Source organism: Pteropus vampyrus, unplaced genomic scaffold (genome assembly GCF_000151845.1).
Source record: "Pteropus vampyrus isolate Shadow unplaced genomic scaffold, Pvam_2.0 Scaffold357, whole genome shotgun sequence".
NCBI classification, from domain to species: Eukaryota; Metazoa; Chordata; class Mammalia; order Chiroptera; family Pteropodidae; genus Pteropus; species Pteropus vampyrus.
The window spans coordinates 1,296,272-1,311,990 of NW_011889138.1; the positions used below are offsets into that span (position 1 = coordinate 1,296,272).

General features: G+C 57.9%; 1 protein-coding gene across 4 annotated transcripts; it reads right to left on the reverse strand.

Moving 5' to 3' along the window:
- Positions 1-7: 7 nt before the first annotated feature.
- LOC105304901 (N-acetyltransferase 14) lies at positions 8-10,489 on the reverse strand. 4 transcript variants are annotated; one of them, XM_023522740.1, is made up of 4 exons: positions 8,986-10,454; positions 3,311-5,830; positions 1,322-1,428; positions 8-694 (listed from the first exon to the last, which is right to left on the reverse strand). In XM_023522740.1, exons 2-4 carry the CDS (start codon positions 5,823-5,825, stop codon positions 152-154), a joined length of 3,165 nt encoding a protein of 1,054 aa, XP_023378508.1. In that variant the 5' UTR covers positions 5,826-5,830; positions 8,986-10,454; the 3' UTR covers positions 8-151. The 4 variants fall into 4 exon arrangements, with proteins under 4 accessions (XP_023378508.1, XP_023378509.1, XP_011377557.1 ...); XM_023522741.1 differs by lacking the exon at positions 3,311-5,830 and having other exon boundaries at positions 9,157-10,489; XM_011379255.2 differs by lacking the exon at positions 3,311-5,830 and having other exon boundaries at positions 8,986-10,489.
- Between the last annotated feature and the right edge of the window lie 5,230 nt (positions 10,490-15,719).

The window sequence follows — 15,719 nt, forward strand, 5'->3', positions numbered from 1 at the left end:
ACAGAATCTGAGGCAGGGGGCTGGATGGGTTGACCACTGAGAAGCTCAGACACTGAAGACAGCCTCAGGCCTCAGTCTGGACCCTGGGCAGGTTGGGGTGCACACAGGGGGCTGTGGAAGTGCCCACACCAGGTAGGTGCTCACACATGAGTCACAGGTCCTTGCTGAACTCCCTTACCAACGTGTAGCCCATGCAACCCCAGCTCCCCTCAGCCTGGTAGCCGCAGCCCTCCAAGATCCCTGCCACGCCCCAAGCCGCCACGGCCACTGGGACCACGAGGCGGGCCCGGGGCTCCCCCATGCCCCCTGCCCAGGTGCGTGCCCGGGACTCTGCAAAGGCCAGTAACCGCCTGCCCACGCCTCTGCGGCGGTGCCAACGGGCGACAGAGAGGCGAGTGACCCGGGCCCCAGAGTTAGAGCCAGGGGCTAGGGCCAGGACCCCGCACACATCACCAGAGCCACGCACTGCTACCCAGGGCCCCCCCAGGCCACCCGGCGGAGGCAAGGAACCCCACCGGGCCCGTAGGCCCAGCTTCATGGCCACCACAGCCAGGAACACAGGCAGGAAGAGGGCCAGGGCAAAGGAGGCCAGCACAAAGCGCAGGCCACTGCTGGCGGCCGCCAGAAGAAGCAGGGCAGGTGGCCGTGTCAGGGCGTGGAGGGCCACTCGGTTCTCCGTGTCCTTCACAGCAGCCTGTGGGTGTGAGGGGCATTTAGAGTGGGGAACTCAGCTGTCCATTATACCAGGGACTAGGAGTGAGTGGACCCTGCCTGAGAGGGATCTGGGGTGTGGGCTCCCAAAGGTGAAGGGAAGCAGTGTGACAGGACTTGTGGCTGACAGACACAGGCAGGGCCTGGCCACATCTGCCCTGGGCACCATCAAACGCCATACCTGGTGAACGGGGCTTTGAATGAGTGAGCGAATTAAAATTAGGTGGTTGGGGACACCCAGTTCAGAGGAGGGACAGGCAAGAGGCACCAGGGAAGACTGAACCAGAACAGAATGGGAGACAGGCCCCATTCAGAAAATGGGCAAGCTCTGGGTAGTGAGCAAGGAGGCTAGAGTGGGGATAGCACAGGGCTCAGGGCCCTGGCTCTGCTCTGAAGAATATGGGATAGGAGGCAGAGTCCCCACAGCCCTCCAGTGATAAAACCTTCCTTATTCCCAAGGGTAGGAAGAGGGCTAGAAGGAGACCAGGCCAAGCCAGAGAGACCAGGCCAAGCCAGAAGCGGCTTAGGAGGAAAGCAGGCTCTCCAGGGCTCCGGGCTGGCTCACCTTGCCGCCCCGCCCCCAGGCTCACTGGTGCCCCGCAGCCCTCACCTTCAGCATCTCCAGCACCAGGGGTTTCTCATCCTCCCTCATCTCCCGCACCGACAGGTGGCTGGGAGCCATGGCAGCCCCCGTTCCCCAAGGGAGCAGGCGTGCACCTGGTGAAAATAAGCAGGTGAGCGTCAGGACAGCACTTCTAGTCCCCAAGCGCCCCAGGGGTGGGAACCTGCAGTAGCATGTCCCAGATGAGAACAGTTAGGTCGCTTGCCCCCGTCCCACCTAAGCGAAGTGACGGCCGAGGCAGGCCAGGCTGCCCCCTCCACCCAGCCACCTCCCTAACGTCTCCCGGGATCTCGCCCCCCAACTCCGTGTTAAGCGATCTACCCCTAAATGACCTGTGGTTGCCAACACCTGGCAACACGGGGGTCCCTCCCAAGCTCTGGAGCTTCCCTGGGGGGGTAGGCGAACTCCCCCTCCACGACCAGAGGATGGACCGCGCTCCCCAATTCCCAGCGTCCCTCTCCCAGAGTGGCCGCAGGAGCAAGGACCTGCAAGGACCTCTGCGGGTCGCTCTAATCCTCTGACAAGGTGGGGTACAGGGTTGGGGGAGGGGAAGAGTCGCCGGTGGCGGAAGTGACGTAAGACTCGCGCACGTTAGAGGTAGGACGGCGCCTTTACTCGGCCTTAGCAACTGTTGCCAAGTTGGTGGTCGCTGAGGAGGAACGAGGGCAGGACGCGGGGCCCCTGGCAGGGACGGGGTTAGAAGGACCGATGGAGAGAGGACCCGTAAGACGACGACGGGTCCTGGAGGGGTGAGGGCTGGGAGCTGTACTTAGCAGCCCGCGGGGGCGCGCACGCTAGCTTCACGACGTTCCCTGGTTGCTAAGCAACTAGCGAGTAAGTAGGGGCGGTGATGGGAGCGGATCAATACTCATTGGCGCCCGACTCTTCGTGGGAAGAGCCAATTCCGTATCCTGAGACCACCAGCTCCCAAACAGTCCACCTCAGGGACCTCCGCTCCAATCCCAACCCGGGCTCAGTGACCTTCAGGACAAGCATTCCCCACAACCGACTTTTCAGATGAGAGGAGGGGTGGGGTGACTTATAGGGAACAAGTGGCAGACCAAGATTCTAGATTCCTGCGCCTTCCCACTCGCGACCACTGCACCCATTTTTTTAGGGTAAACAGAGCCCCACGCAGAAATGGCTGCCTCCCCCCGCCCCCGCCCCCACGCAAAGCAAGTCACCTGCGAGCCGGGATGCAAGAGATAAGATTCCAAGTTCCCAAATGGTGGCCATGGCCATGGCATTTGCCCCCTCCCCCCAACCTAGCCTCCCCTACCAGGAAAACAAAACACAGGAGAGATTCTGGTCTTTATTAGCAAGCCCAGCCTGCAGCTCGCCTGCTCCCAGCCCAGCCCAGGGAGAAAGTGACTCCGGCTGTGTGGGGGGCAGGAAGAGGTACCAGTGTTCCTACTCAAAATGTATGTACCAGCTGGACTGCAGGCAGAGTCTGGACAATCTGGATGGAGGGCAGGCCCTGAGGGGCCATGCCCCCTGGCGCGGCTCCTGCAGGGACTACTTGTACCATCTGGGGGGCAGGAGCTGTGGGGAGGCTTGCAGGGGCAGAGGCTGAGGCAGGTGGTGGTGGGGCCAGCAGCTGCAACGTGGCTGCGCCACCCCCAACACTGTTCTCCAGCAGCTCAGTGGCTGGGGTACTGCGGATGATAAGCAGTTTCTGTCCGGGTGGCCCGGGGGCAGGTGGCTCTGCTATCCCGGAGGGAAGGGTCTCTACTTCCTGCACACACAGCTGGGTCTGCTCTCCATCAGCCCCACTCAGCACCAGGACACTCTGCAACCCCTCATCTGTCTGCAGCGTCTCAAAGAGCACATCCTGGACCACACCGGTGCTAGCCTCACTGTCACCTGGCTCCCCAGGGCTGGCACCTGCCAGCAATTCTTCAGCTGCACCACTCTGAACCACTAGCAGGTTGGGGGCCTCAGTGGTAACGGCTCCCCCACTGGGATTGGATAACTCGCCCGCCACAGGCTGGAGCTGGACTGCAGTCACCTCCTGTGTGGGCTGGAGCTGGACTGTGGTCACTTCCGGTGCTGGTTGGAGCTGGACTGCAGTCATTTCCGGGCCTGGCCGAAGGGGCTGGAGCTGGACCCCACTCACTTCCTGTGGCCCAGCCTCCCCACCCCCTACATTCTGCAAAAGGATGAGGCTCTGCCCACCCCCACTGGCCCCGGCGTTGCCCCCTCCCTGTACCCCAAGTCCCGCAGGGCCTGGCAGCCAGACTACTCCAGCCCCCTGCCCAGCCTTCCCCACTGCCCTTGGGCCCTGCCTTGCCCGGCCGCCCCCGCCACTGGTACTGGAGGGCAGCAGAATGAGCTTGGGAGGGGCAGGGGGCGGTGAGGGTGTAGCAGGCTGCACGCTGCTGGGAATGAGCTGGAGGCCCTGGGCCGTCTGCACTAGGAGGAATGTCTGGGAGTTGGGGGCTGCCGGACCCAGGGGTGGGGCCTGGGCTGGGCTGCCTGCCACCTCAAGGGAAAGTGTGGCCTGGAGGTGGGGGAGCACATGGACATCTTGGGTAGCTGGTGGCATTGGGGCTGCAGCCAGAGGGGTGGGGGGTGCAGGGCCAGCGGCAGGGGTGGCCTGGGCATGCGTCCTCAGGTGCCGCTGTAGGTAGGCAGCCATGACGAAGCTACGGCCACAGACAGGGCAGGCAAAGGGGCGCTCTGCCGAGTGGGTGCGCTGGTGCAGCAGCAGGTTGGAGGAGTGCGTGAAGGTCTTGGGGCAGAGCGGGCAGCGGAAAGGCCGCTCACCCGTGTGCACGCGCTGATGCTGCCGCAGGTTGGAGGTCTGCGCAAAGCTCTTGCCGCAGACGCCACAGGCATGCGGCCGCTCGCCTGTGTGCACATGGCGGTGGCGCCGCAGGCACGACGTGTTGCGGAAGGCCTTGCCACACTCGCCGCAGGCGTAGGGCCGCTCGCCAGTGTGCAGCCGCAGGTGGTACTGATAATGGGATGACCACTTGAAGGTCAGGCCACACTGGCCGCAGGTGAAGGCCCGCAGGCCCGTGTGCACACGCTGGTGGATGGCCAGCAGCGATGAGCGCTTGAAGGCCTTGCCGCATTCGCCACACTGGTAGGGCCGCTCACCCGTGTGGTCTCGCAAATGGTAGCGCAGGCCCGATGAGCCCTTGAAGGCCTTGCCACATTCGGCACACTTGTAGGGCCGCTCAGTAGAGGTGGACATGGGGGCAGGCGGCTGCAGGGCAGGAGTGGTGGGGACCAACGGCTCCTGTGGGCAGGTGACCTCAGCAGCCTCAGCCTGCGGGGGTGGGCGCCCAGCCGCCGCCTCCTCCACGTGGCACTGCTGGTGTGCCAGGAGGCTGGCGAGCTGTGGGAAGGCGCCGTCACAGCTGCCACAGCGAAATGCCTGTCCACTGGCTGCCCCGTGGCTGTGCTGGTGGCGGGAAAGGCCAGCCACTGTCCGGAAGGATTTCCCACATGGGACGCAGGCGAAGCCAGGAGCAGCAGTGGCAGGAGGGGGCTGGGGCTGCTGGGCTGGGACAATCGGTGCAGCCTTCTCTGTCTCCGGGGCCATGTCCTGGGTTGTGGGCGCCGCCTCTGGCCCTGGGCAGGGCTGGTGCTCTAGCAGTAGCTCCTCGCTGCCAAAGCCCAGCTCGCAACCGTCACAGCGATACACCAGCTCCACTGTGGTCTCAGCTGCCGCCAGGAAGAGCTCAGGCACCACGGGGGGAGGCGCTGGCGCTGGGGGCACTGGAGGGCTGGGGGAGCGCAGGTGCGGCTGCAAGTAGGCATCAGTGACCAAGACCTTGGAGGGCTCCCGCTGCGGTGGTGTGGCAGCAGGGGCGACATCATGGGTGCGCTGGTGCAGCAGCAGGTTGGAGGAGTGTGTGAAGGTCTTGGGGCAGAGCGGGCAGCGGAAGGGCCGCTCGCCCGTGTGCACGCGCTGGTGCTGCCGCAGGTTGGTGCTCTGGGTGAAGCTCTTGCCACATACGCTGCAGGTATAGGGCCGCTCACCCGTGTGCACATGGCGGTGGCGCCGCAGGCTAGACGAGTTCTTGAAAGCTTTAGGGCAGTCAGGGCAGGGGTAGGGCCGCTCGCCTGTGTGCTGGCGTAAGTGGTACTGGTAGTGGGATGACCACTTGAAGGCTAGGCCGCATTGGCCACAGGTGAAGGCGCGCAGGCCCGTGTGCACGCTGCGGTGGATCTGCAGCAGCGACGAGCGCTTGAAGGCTTTGGGGCAGTCGGGACACTGGTAGGGCCGCTCACCGGTATGGCCCCGCTGGTGGTAGAGCAGGGCTGAGGAGCCCTTGAAGGCCTTGGGGCAGTCAGGACACTTGTAGGGCCGCTCGCCCGTGTGCGTGCGCTGGTGGTGCAGGAGCCGCGACGACCAGCGGAAGGACTTGCCGCACTCCCCACACTCGTACTGGGCCGCCGGGGCGGGGGCTGCGGGGCCAGGCTTCTCCCCGGAGCCCTCCGCGGTGGAGGCCGGCGCCATGTCCGCGTGGGAGCCAACCATCACACCTGGGGGGGATTCCAGGTCAGGGGAGGGCGGCCCCCTCCCCCCACACATACCGAGTCATCTCAACCCCAAACCCGCACTGCAGACTACGCTGCCCCTTTAAAGGCGGGCGTGCCTCCCCTGCCCGCTTCGCTGTAGGAGCCTCTGTCAGGATCAGCACCTACCAAGGGTCCAGCTTTGCCCCAAGATGAAAGAGTTCAGGTGCTGAACTCCCAGCAAATTGGGATGGGTGGGTGACCAGCCTTAGGAAGTAGGTCAGCCATCTCCTCCAGGAGGCCAGAAAGGCCTGAAAAGGCTGAGCAGGACAGTAGAGCTCCAATCTAAAAATAGGCCCTACAAGAAGGGGGGGGCACCTCTCCAGCACCCTGGCTTCCAACCCTTGACTCCTCTCCCTGTAAAGACCCACCCATCCCCAGCCTCAACATCCACACCCATTGCAGGAGCTTTAACCCTTCCCTGTAACTGAAATCCTGTGATCATCCTCCTCTCCACCCACCCTATCCCCCAATTCTGCTTGCCTGGTTCCCCTTGGTCCCTTGACCAAGACTCCTTCACTGCATCAGATCTCCACTCCACTGTGCCCTCCGCTAGCATTGCATCTTCACTTCTCCTTGCCCAGCACAAGGGCTGTGGGCACCCCAAAACTGCTAGCCCGGTCCCCTTTGCATTTGTGCCCCACAATAGCAAACTCCTCCCTACTGGCCACACTGCTCATTTGCATTTCTCTGGTCCCTTCACCACCCCCAGGTGATACTTGCATGTTTTTTTCCCCTCAAACCTCTTTTCCCCTTCTGCTCTTGGCAGGTGACCCTGCCATTGATCTTGTCACTGGGAAAATAGAAGCAATCAGAAGAGAAAGTTCCCACGTCCCAACCATACTCCAGTTGTTCTCAACAGGACAACTGGGACCCCCCCTCCCCATGGCACCCCACTCCAAGGGGCACTGGCAATGCCTGGAGACTGTTCTGGCTATCAGGCTGTAATCTGGAGGGGCAGATGCTCCTGGCATCTAGTAGGGGGAGGGCAGGATGCTGCTCAACATCCCACAGTGCATGGGGCAGGCCTCACAGCAGAGTGATCCAGCCCCAATCAATGCCAGTGGTGCTGGGGCTGCGAAACCCACACTGCCCCTCCCTCTGGCCTGCCTCTAGGCCCAGGGGCCCTGAGGACCCACCCTGAGCAATGCTCCTCACCCAGACCACACTCATCAACGTGCCCACAAGCTCTGTCTCCCATCTTGACAAAAACACTTTCACCCTACCAAGCACCTACCAAGGGTCCAGCTTTGCCCCTCCAGCTAAGCTCTAGTTTCTCTCCATCTTTTCGCAGCAAAACAACTCAAAACTGCTCCTTCCCATTTCAAACATCGTGGCCTCCATGGTGCTAAACCCATGGCCTCTGCCTAGTCCACAATGGACCCTCCCTCCTCCAACCAGTCCCTTTGGTTCCCGAGATACCATGCTCCTCACTTGCCCCCGGTCTTAGTTTCAGGTGCTAGTCCTTTCCATCGCCCTGACTCGTGCCTATAGGGGCATCCAAGTCCTATCCGCCCAGGGAGCCCTGGCCTCCCTCAGGCCTCCCCATCTATACATAGGAGAACTCTACAGTCCACTATGACACCTTTTTTTTGAACTCCAAACCCCTGCTCACGATGCCATGTGGACAGCTAGACACCTCAAATTTAACATGCCCCAAAGCTAACTCCAGGCTTTGGCTCCTGCTTGCCCCCACCTCACCCCCAACCCTCCTTCATCCATAATTTTCTCCATCCCCGAAAATAGCTCTATTCTTCCTCAGGCCCAAAGCCTTGGGGCCCCCTCGCCTCTCACTCTGTGACAGAGCAAATCCATCAGTGCTTCCCCTGGCCCAGCAGGAACATACTTGCAATCTGGCCACTTCTCACCAAGTCCCCTGTCGCCACCTGTGTCCAGGGTATCTACACCCCACTCCTGGCAGCTGCCATAGCCTCCTAACAGGCCTCGTGTTTCCAACCTCACCCTCCCTGGCCCAGTATACTCCCAGCACAGAGGCTGAAGCAAAAATCCTGCCAAAGCCTCACAGCTCCCATTTCCAAGCAGAAGACAACCCCTTAAGAGAGCTACACCGCTTGGCCTCCCCCCTCACTGTCCTGCTCCTGGCTGCTCCAATCCTCACAGCGCTCTCAGCACCCAGCCTGGCTGGGCATGCCTGCTCCACCTGGGGTACTTACAGAGGCCCAGCCTAGTAGTCTGCTCCCTCACATCCAATGTCACCAGCAGGAGGCATTCCCTGACCAGCCTGCTTAAACCTGCAACCCCTTCCAACACTCCCCATTCTCTTTCTCTAACTTACATTTTCTCCATAGCATTTATGACCTTCTAAACTACTTTGTAATCAGAGTTTCCCAACCTCAGCACTGTTCAGATTTGGGGCTGGACTAGTGTCCAGGGGGCTGTACCATGCACTATAGGATGTTTAGCAGCATCCCTGGCCTCTACCCACTAGATGCTAGTGACAGCTTACTCACTGTTGCATCCCAGCGCCTAGAATAACGTCAGGCACAAAGAGAGTGCTCAGTAAAAACATCCGGAATGAACGAAGACTGGACATCTCCTTTGGACAGGTGATAAAGATTCCTTTTATAGACATGACCATCCCTTTGAAAGTGTTTTAGGAGACAATTATCCCAAGAAGCTACATGTGCCTTTCAGAAGACTGGGCGTGCCTTAAACAAGAGATATTCTGCTCTGGAAGAGCCGAGGCCTATTCCACCCTTCCAAAACGCTGGACCACACCCTTCCACCAGATCCGACTTCCCCTTTAAGAGGATGCTCCTGCTGCAACCCCTGCTCCACCTTTGTTGAGCTAAATTAGAGACTATTTTGAAGCCACCAGGATTTATAAGCTTTTTCCTTCGATGTCTGGACAATGTCACCGGTCTTTTAAAGAGAAAACCTATTCATAGTGGGATGAAAAGAAGCTCCTGTATACAACGGAACCTGCCCCGCCTCTCTAAAAGCAACCCCTTGCCCCTTAAGAGAGCGAAGCCGGCCAGGCCGATAAAAGTCGGAGGTGAAGTAGCGCCCTTTCCTTTAAGGCATCCCTTCCGGTTTCACGCTCGCGGTTTCCCCCATGTCTCCGCCCTCCGGTCCCTCCCCCCACCCCTCCGGTCTCTCACCTGCAGCCCCGACCCGGGCAACGAGCGGAGGAGACCCAAGGCCTTCCCGCGGGGGTCGATGGGAAGGCGGGGCCCCGGCGCCGGCGGTACAGGCTTAGGGGCCGGGGCGGGGGCGAGGGCGGGGGCGCGCTCCCTCCCAACGGCCCCCGGCGCGAGGCACCCAACCTTTACCCGCTGCCGCTCGCGCACACAAACCCCCACGTCGCCGTCGGAGCGTCACGACGCCACGTGCACCTAGGCCCCACCTCCCCGGCCTCTGGCCCTTGCGGCTCTTCCCGGGCGCCGGCAGCGCGAGGCATCTTAGGAGCTGTAGTTCTCCCCGGGCCCCGAAGGCCAAGTCCCGGAGGCGGGCACGGAGGGTCAACCCAAGCCTGGAAAAGCCAGACTGGGGTCCCGGGTTGCACGTTCTCCTTTATTAATATTGATTACCTCTCGTCTGTAATAAAGACCCTCCCAGTTGGCGCGGTTCTGAGCAGGCCTCGCCCACCAGGGGTGTTGGTCGGCCCGGGCCTGGTCCCCACTTCCAGGTCCTCCAGGCTCTCTTTCCCAGTCCATAGAAGTCCCACGTCCTCGCGGTTCCCTGGCGCCTGCCGGGTTCATGGGTGCAGCTGTGCATGAACCTGGGCCTTGCAGTGCAGGGGGCTGCCCAGGACGCTGGTGGAACACTCCTTCATTTCAATGCTCAGCCCGCATCGCCTCAGGCTTCTGGCCACACTGACTTTTCTCCGGGTCATTCGACACAGGGTTTCTCCACCATGGCACTAGTGACATGGGCCTGATCAGTCTTTGCTGTGGGGGCGTCCTGTACATAGTAGAGTGGTAAGCAGCATCTCTGGCCTCCACCCAGGGGAGGCTAATAGTACCCCCTCTCCGCCTGCTCACCTCCCCCACACTTTATGACAGCTGTCTCCAGACGTGGACCCATGTCCCTGGTTGAGAACCACTGCTCCAAGGCCATCCTCCCCTCACTCAGCCTGAGGGCCACTCTGTGTGCTGTTTCTCAGACCAGCTACCCCATTCCTTCTCAGCTGCTGCTGGAAAACCTGCTGCTGGAAAACCTGCACGCAAGGTGGGGTCCCATCACGTGCTCAGCGACACTCATTTGTGTTCCATGACAGCATGGAAGGGTCTGTCTTTGCCACCCAGGTGTCCCCAACAAGGGGCCTGATCAGAAGTAGGCGGTACCCTCTCCCTGCAAGGTCTTTGTGAAGTCCCTATAAGTTTGTGCCAGTAAAATCTGCTGCTGCCAGCTCAGTCCAAACATTCCTTTTCCTTCAGCTTCTACCTCCCCGCTTAGAAAGGAGGCTGCTCAAGGCACTGGAAGGGAAACCAGAGCAGAGCCTTGAGATAATGAGGGGTGAAGAGAAGACAGGAGAAGAGTAGCAGGTACTGGAGGTAGAGCTGGAGGCTCTGCCCATTGGGGTCTGACCTCACCTGTGTCCAGGGCTGCCAAATATCAGGCACTACCCTCCTTGGCTCTGGGATAGAGGGAAGAGCCCATGCTGGGTGGAGGTGTAGATGTGGAGTGTGCTTCCCAGCTGGCTATGGGCAGGGGTGGTGTGGAGGTACATAGCCCACAGTCACTCCTCACCTCAGGCCACTAAGGTACCAGCAGTAGTGAAAAGAATCCGGACCAGCCCCATTTACCTGCCTGTCCCAGGCGGTCCATGGCATCAGTGATTCTCTTGCTGGCCCTGAAGACACAGCCTCCATGGAGTTTACAGATGTGAGCACATGGATTCTGCCACATGACCTTGGAAGGGGTCCTTGACCTCACATGAGATGGCAGCCCCAACCAACACCACATTGCAGCCTGTGAAGTCCTGAGTAGAGGATCCAGCTAAGCCACAGGTGCCTGGACTCGTGACCCAGAGGAACTATGAGAAAATTAGTGTCTGTTGTTTTAAGCCATTGTATTGGTAATATGTTATGCAGCATAGATAACTAGTATATTTCTTGTGTTAGTTTGCTACAAGTGCAATAACAAAGTGTCACAGGCTGGCGGGCTTAAACAACAGAAATTTATTTTCTCTCATTTCTGGAGACTAGAAGTCTGAGATCGAGGTGTCGGCAGGGCAGTGTCCTTCTGAGGCCTCTCTCTTTGGCTTATAGATGGTTGTCTTCTCCCTGTGTCCTCTCATGGTCATCCCTATGTGTGTATCTGTGTCCTTATCTCTTCTTATAAGGACACCAGTCACACTGGCTTAGGGTCCACCCTAGTGACCTCATTTTACCTTAATCGCCTATTTAAAGACCTTATATCTCTGAATACAGTCATATTCTGTCTCAGAAGAAAAGATGTGAAACAAATATGACAGGGTTGACCCTTTTGAGTTCTGAGTTGGAGACACCAGGAACCCGCCATCTGTAAATTCTTAGAATACATTTTAAGTGAAACAAAGTCCCTCTGGGACTGGGCAAGAGAAATAGCAAATAAGTGGAGTGGAAGCAGGGAGGGACAGCCTGGTCTGGGCTCCTTGCTGGTCCTGACACCTTGGTTTCTCCCTCTCCAGATTAGAGGAAAATTTAGGGGCAAGGTTTCCACATTCCAAGTGCAGTGAGGTCTGCAAAGGAGGCTGAGGGAAGAGTCCTGAAGTCTGGGTACCACCTTTGGCCCAAACCCTTCATGGCTCCCCTTCAATCCTGCCCTCATAACCCAACTCCTACCTTGCCTGTGGGCTTAGCCCCTGTCCACTTCTCTGACTTTGCTTCCCACCATCACTCCCTCTCTCACGCCAGTCAAGCTTGCTCCTGCCTCAGGTCCTTTACACCTACTGCAGATCTCTGCCTGGTTGCAGGACAATTGTCACCTCCTCAAAGAGGGCTTCTCCATCTGAAGCAGCACCCTTCCCGAATCCAGCCACCAACTTATTGTGCAGCTTTAGAACCTTCACAGCACATCCCCAGCTGGGATTTTCTTGTGCATAGGTGTCCTTCCCAGACTCCTACAGGAGCAAACAGGGCATGTCTTGCTCATCACTGCACCCTTGGTCTCTGCACACAGTAGGTGCTCCATAAATGTCCATTGCGAGGGCTGAGACAGAGGAAAGGAACTTATGCATACCTTCCACTACCTGGCAGGGCAGGTCCTCAGCAAACACCAGATGAGGCGGCCCCAGCTGTGGGTGATTCTTAGCAATGACTAAGACAGGAGAAGGGCCCAAAGGGTGGGCCCCACGCCTGTGCAGGGCCTCCCAGTGCCAGCCCAGGAGTTGGCGCCCCCTAGTGGAGCACCCCAGCCCTGCAGCCCTGGGTGTGTCCTGGGCCCCTCCTGGCAGTGGCACAGAGCTGACCAGCAGATATTGCCCTTGGCTTCTGGTGACAGATGCAAGCTCGCCCTGGAGCCACAAGGTGGCAACTCCTTGCCTGTCTTGGGACCTGACCACCAATCCTCAGAGAACTGGGGTCCACTCCTCCAGCATGAGATGGTGACCCTGGTCACCTAGTGAACCTGCAGCTGCTGACCTCACTGTACTCGTCAGCCCATGCAGACTCACAGCACCTCTGGGACATGTCCTACTGCCTGCTGCTGGCTCTGGGCTGCCACCATTGTGCTGCCCCTGCCCAAGGTGCTGCTGGCAAGGCAGCAAGCCTGGCACCCAAGGGTGTGGTCTTGGGGCATCCACTGACAAGGTTTGAACCCCTGATTTGCCATTTACTTGCTGTGTGATCGTGGACAAGTTGTGGAGCCTTGATTTCCCCCCATGCTACCTTCTTATCCCAGCTTTAACACTGACGTCATTGAGGCTTAAATTAGAAAAGATATGGGGTCTCCAAATGGTGGCACTGGGATTTTTTTTTTTTAATTTATTCTGTAACATTGTACATTTTCATGTGGTTACAGTGTATTCACATCTGGCAGTTCTCATTTCAAAAGGAACCCTTATTCTATTCCCTCCTTCCAGCCAGAAGTGATTCCACCACAGTCTTTTATAATGTGCTACTGCTAATTTTATCAGGGCACCATTTGGGAAAAAAGAGAGCATTTATAGTGAGGCTACTAAGAAATATTACCCTTTAATAATTAATGACTAGGAGAGATTTTAGAAAGTTCTTGATGTCCCTCCTATTTTCCCCCTCAAGGATTACATCCCAGCTCTGCTGCTCTGACTTTGGGTGACTATGCACCCTGACCTCACTTTCTCCCTCAGAAAACAGGGGCAGTAATCTCTGTCAGTGCCTAGGAAGAGGGGACATCAGCGAGCTGCCTGGGCACTGGGAATCCCTGGGAAACACCCTCACTTTTCTGTCTCTGTCTCTCCCTGTGCAGACGCTGGGGGCCCTGGGCAGTCCAGGCCCAGCCTCAGCAGCTGCAACCACTGTCCCTGGGGATGTGGATCCAATGGGAGCTCAGAAGGAACCCTCGCTGAGCCCCCTCCCTTCCCATGGTGACTGAGGCCTTTGTCACCTTAATTGGCCATCTCCAGACGCTTTTCTCTGCCCCCCCCCCTCAACTACACCACCCTGCCCCATATCCCAGGTCCAATTATGTGCTAATTGGGCCTCTGGGGGCACACAGAAATCCCCCTCCCCTGCCCGTCCCCGCCTTCCTATATCAGCCCCCCACCTACTGTCCCACAAACCTCAGGGTCCTGCTCCCAGGAGGTAGGGACCAGGAGGGCACGGGAGGGATGCCTGGTCATAATCCCCAGCCCTACCTCCTGCAGCCCAGGTTGTGCCCTACCCTCCAGAGTCCAAGGTCCCTCGCAAAGGCCATCCTTCCTTGTCCCCCTCTCCAGCTCTGAGCCCCCAGCCCTGGCTGCCCTTCTTTTCTCACAGATTTGGAGGGGTGCCTTCTGATCAACAGGAATACTGTGGGAAGTTAGCCTGAGATTACCTGGCCATGCACCCTGGGGCCCCCGCAGTCCCTGGAGTATCTGAGCCCAGCTCCAGGAAGCTGTGTGCCTTTGTAAGCGGGGCGGCTGCCCACATGCGTGCCCTGCATCCCCGGCGGACCCGGCCCCCCAAAAGGAGACCCAACCACAGGAGGTTCCTGTACAACCAGATCTGCAGGTGAGCCGAGGATGGGCTGAGGGGTGTGTGGGGAGGGCCCAGAGCCCTGGGTTTGGACAAGACAAGGCCCAGACAGAACAGAGAGAGGTGGCCCCCAGGATGGGTGCAGCCACACTTAGCATGCACTTAGTGAGCACCTCCTGCATGCCACGCCCAGAGACTCATCAGCAAACATAGCCTCTGAGCTCCCTGTCTTTATGGACTTATGTCTGGTGGGGGAGCCAGCAGGTCAGGGGTGGCCAAAACAAAGAAGTAAATGGTACACATGATGCTACAAGGCGGATGGATGGACCTTGAAAACATGATGCCAAAGGCAAGAAGCCAACATGAAAGGCCGCAGGTGGCGGGTTCCCTGCATGGGAACTGGAACAGGCAAACCTACAGACACAGGAAACAAAACAGTGGATGCCAGGGCCTGGGGGAGGGGGATAGGAGAGATTGTTAATAGCTATGGGGTCTCCTTCTGGGGTGATTAAATGTTCTGGAACTAGACAGGGTGGTGGCTGCAGAACATCATGAATATGGTAAATGCCACTGAACTGCACACTTTAAAATGGTTCATTTTAAGTTATGTGAATTTTACCTCAATTTTTAAAAATGGTATGGTATGTCAGAAGGTGGTGAGTGCTGTGGAGGGCATGCTGGAGGAGAGATGGCATTTTAGGTAAAGTCACTGGGGAAGAAGCACTGAGCACAGCCCTAGGGAGGGAGCAGAGGAGCCTTCAGATGACTGAGGGAAGGGCACTCAGGCACGGAATGGGCTTTTTGGACCCATTCATCTTTCTCCCATGGCACCCCCAAATCTGTCTCCAGACCTCCCCACATTCACACACACACACTACAGACCAGCAGTCAGATCCAGTGACAGAGCACTTCCTGCCCCCAAAGGCCCTCACAGCGCCCACCAACCACCATGCTGATTCCTCTCACTGTCCATCAGGTTAGCCATTCTTTGAATGTTCTCTCAGTGGAGTCCTGGGCTACTAATTGTGAGTCTTGCAGTCTTTGGTCACATTATGCTTGGGCATTACTCTGTTAGAACTGCAGTGATCAAACACCACAGACTGGGCAGCCTGAACAACAGAAATTTACTTTCTCACAATTCTGGAGGCTAGAAGTCCGAGATCAATATGTGCTCACATGGTCCTCCTCCCTCCGTGTCCAAACACCAGTCTTATTGGGGTAGGACCCAACGTTAATGGCATCATTTAAACTTAATCACCTCTTTAAAAACCCTGTTTCCAAATATAATCACATTTTGAGGTCCTGGGAATGTCAGGGGATACAATTCAGCCCATCACAATTTGTGAGACCCATTCATACTGTTACTGAGGGGAAACCAGTGCAGTCATCCAGATGGGAGTTGCTGGAGATGCCCCCAGGGGGCAGATTCAAGAGCTAAGAGGAAGCAAAATGCACAGGGCATCATTGTTACCAATGCACAGCTAACTCATAGCACACTTTTGTGTGAAATTATTTTTTAAAGGCATCCTTAAGAAATTTTCCACTTTCGTATGTTGGAATGTGGTCATAATAAATGTAAATGTCAAAGTGTGTGTAGTGCTAGACAAGACGTGCTGCCTTGTGCAGCGCACAACCCTCACAGCCAGTCAGAGCTTCCCTATAAATGGAGTCAGAAATACTGCATTGTCAGACCTGAGAAAAATGGACCCAGGGGCAGGAAGATTAGCACAGAGAAGAAAAATGGGGAGGGAGAGAAG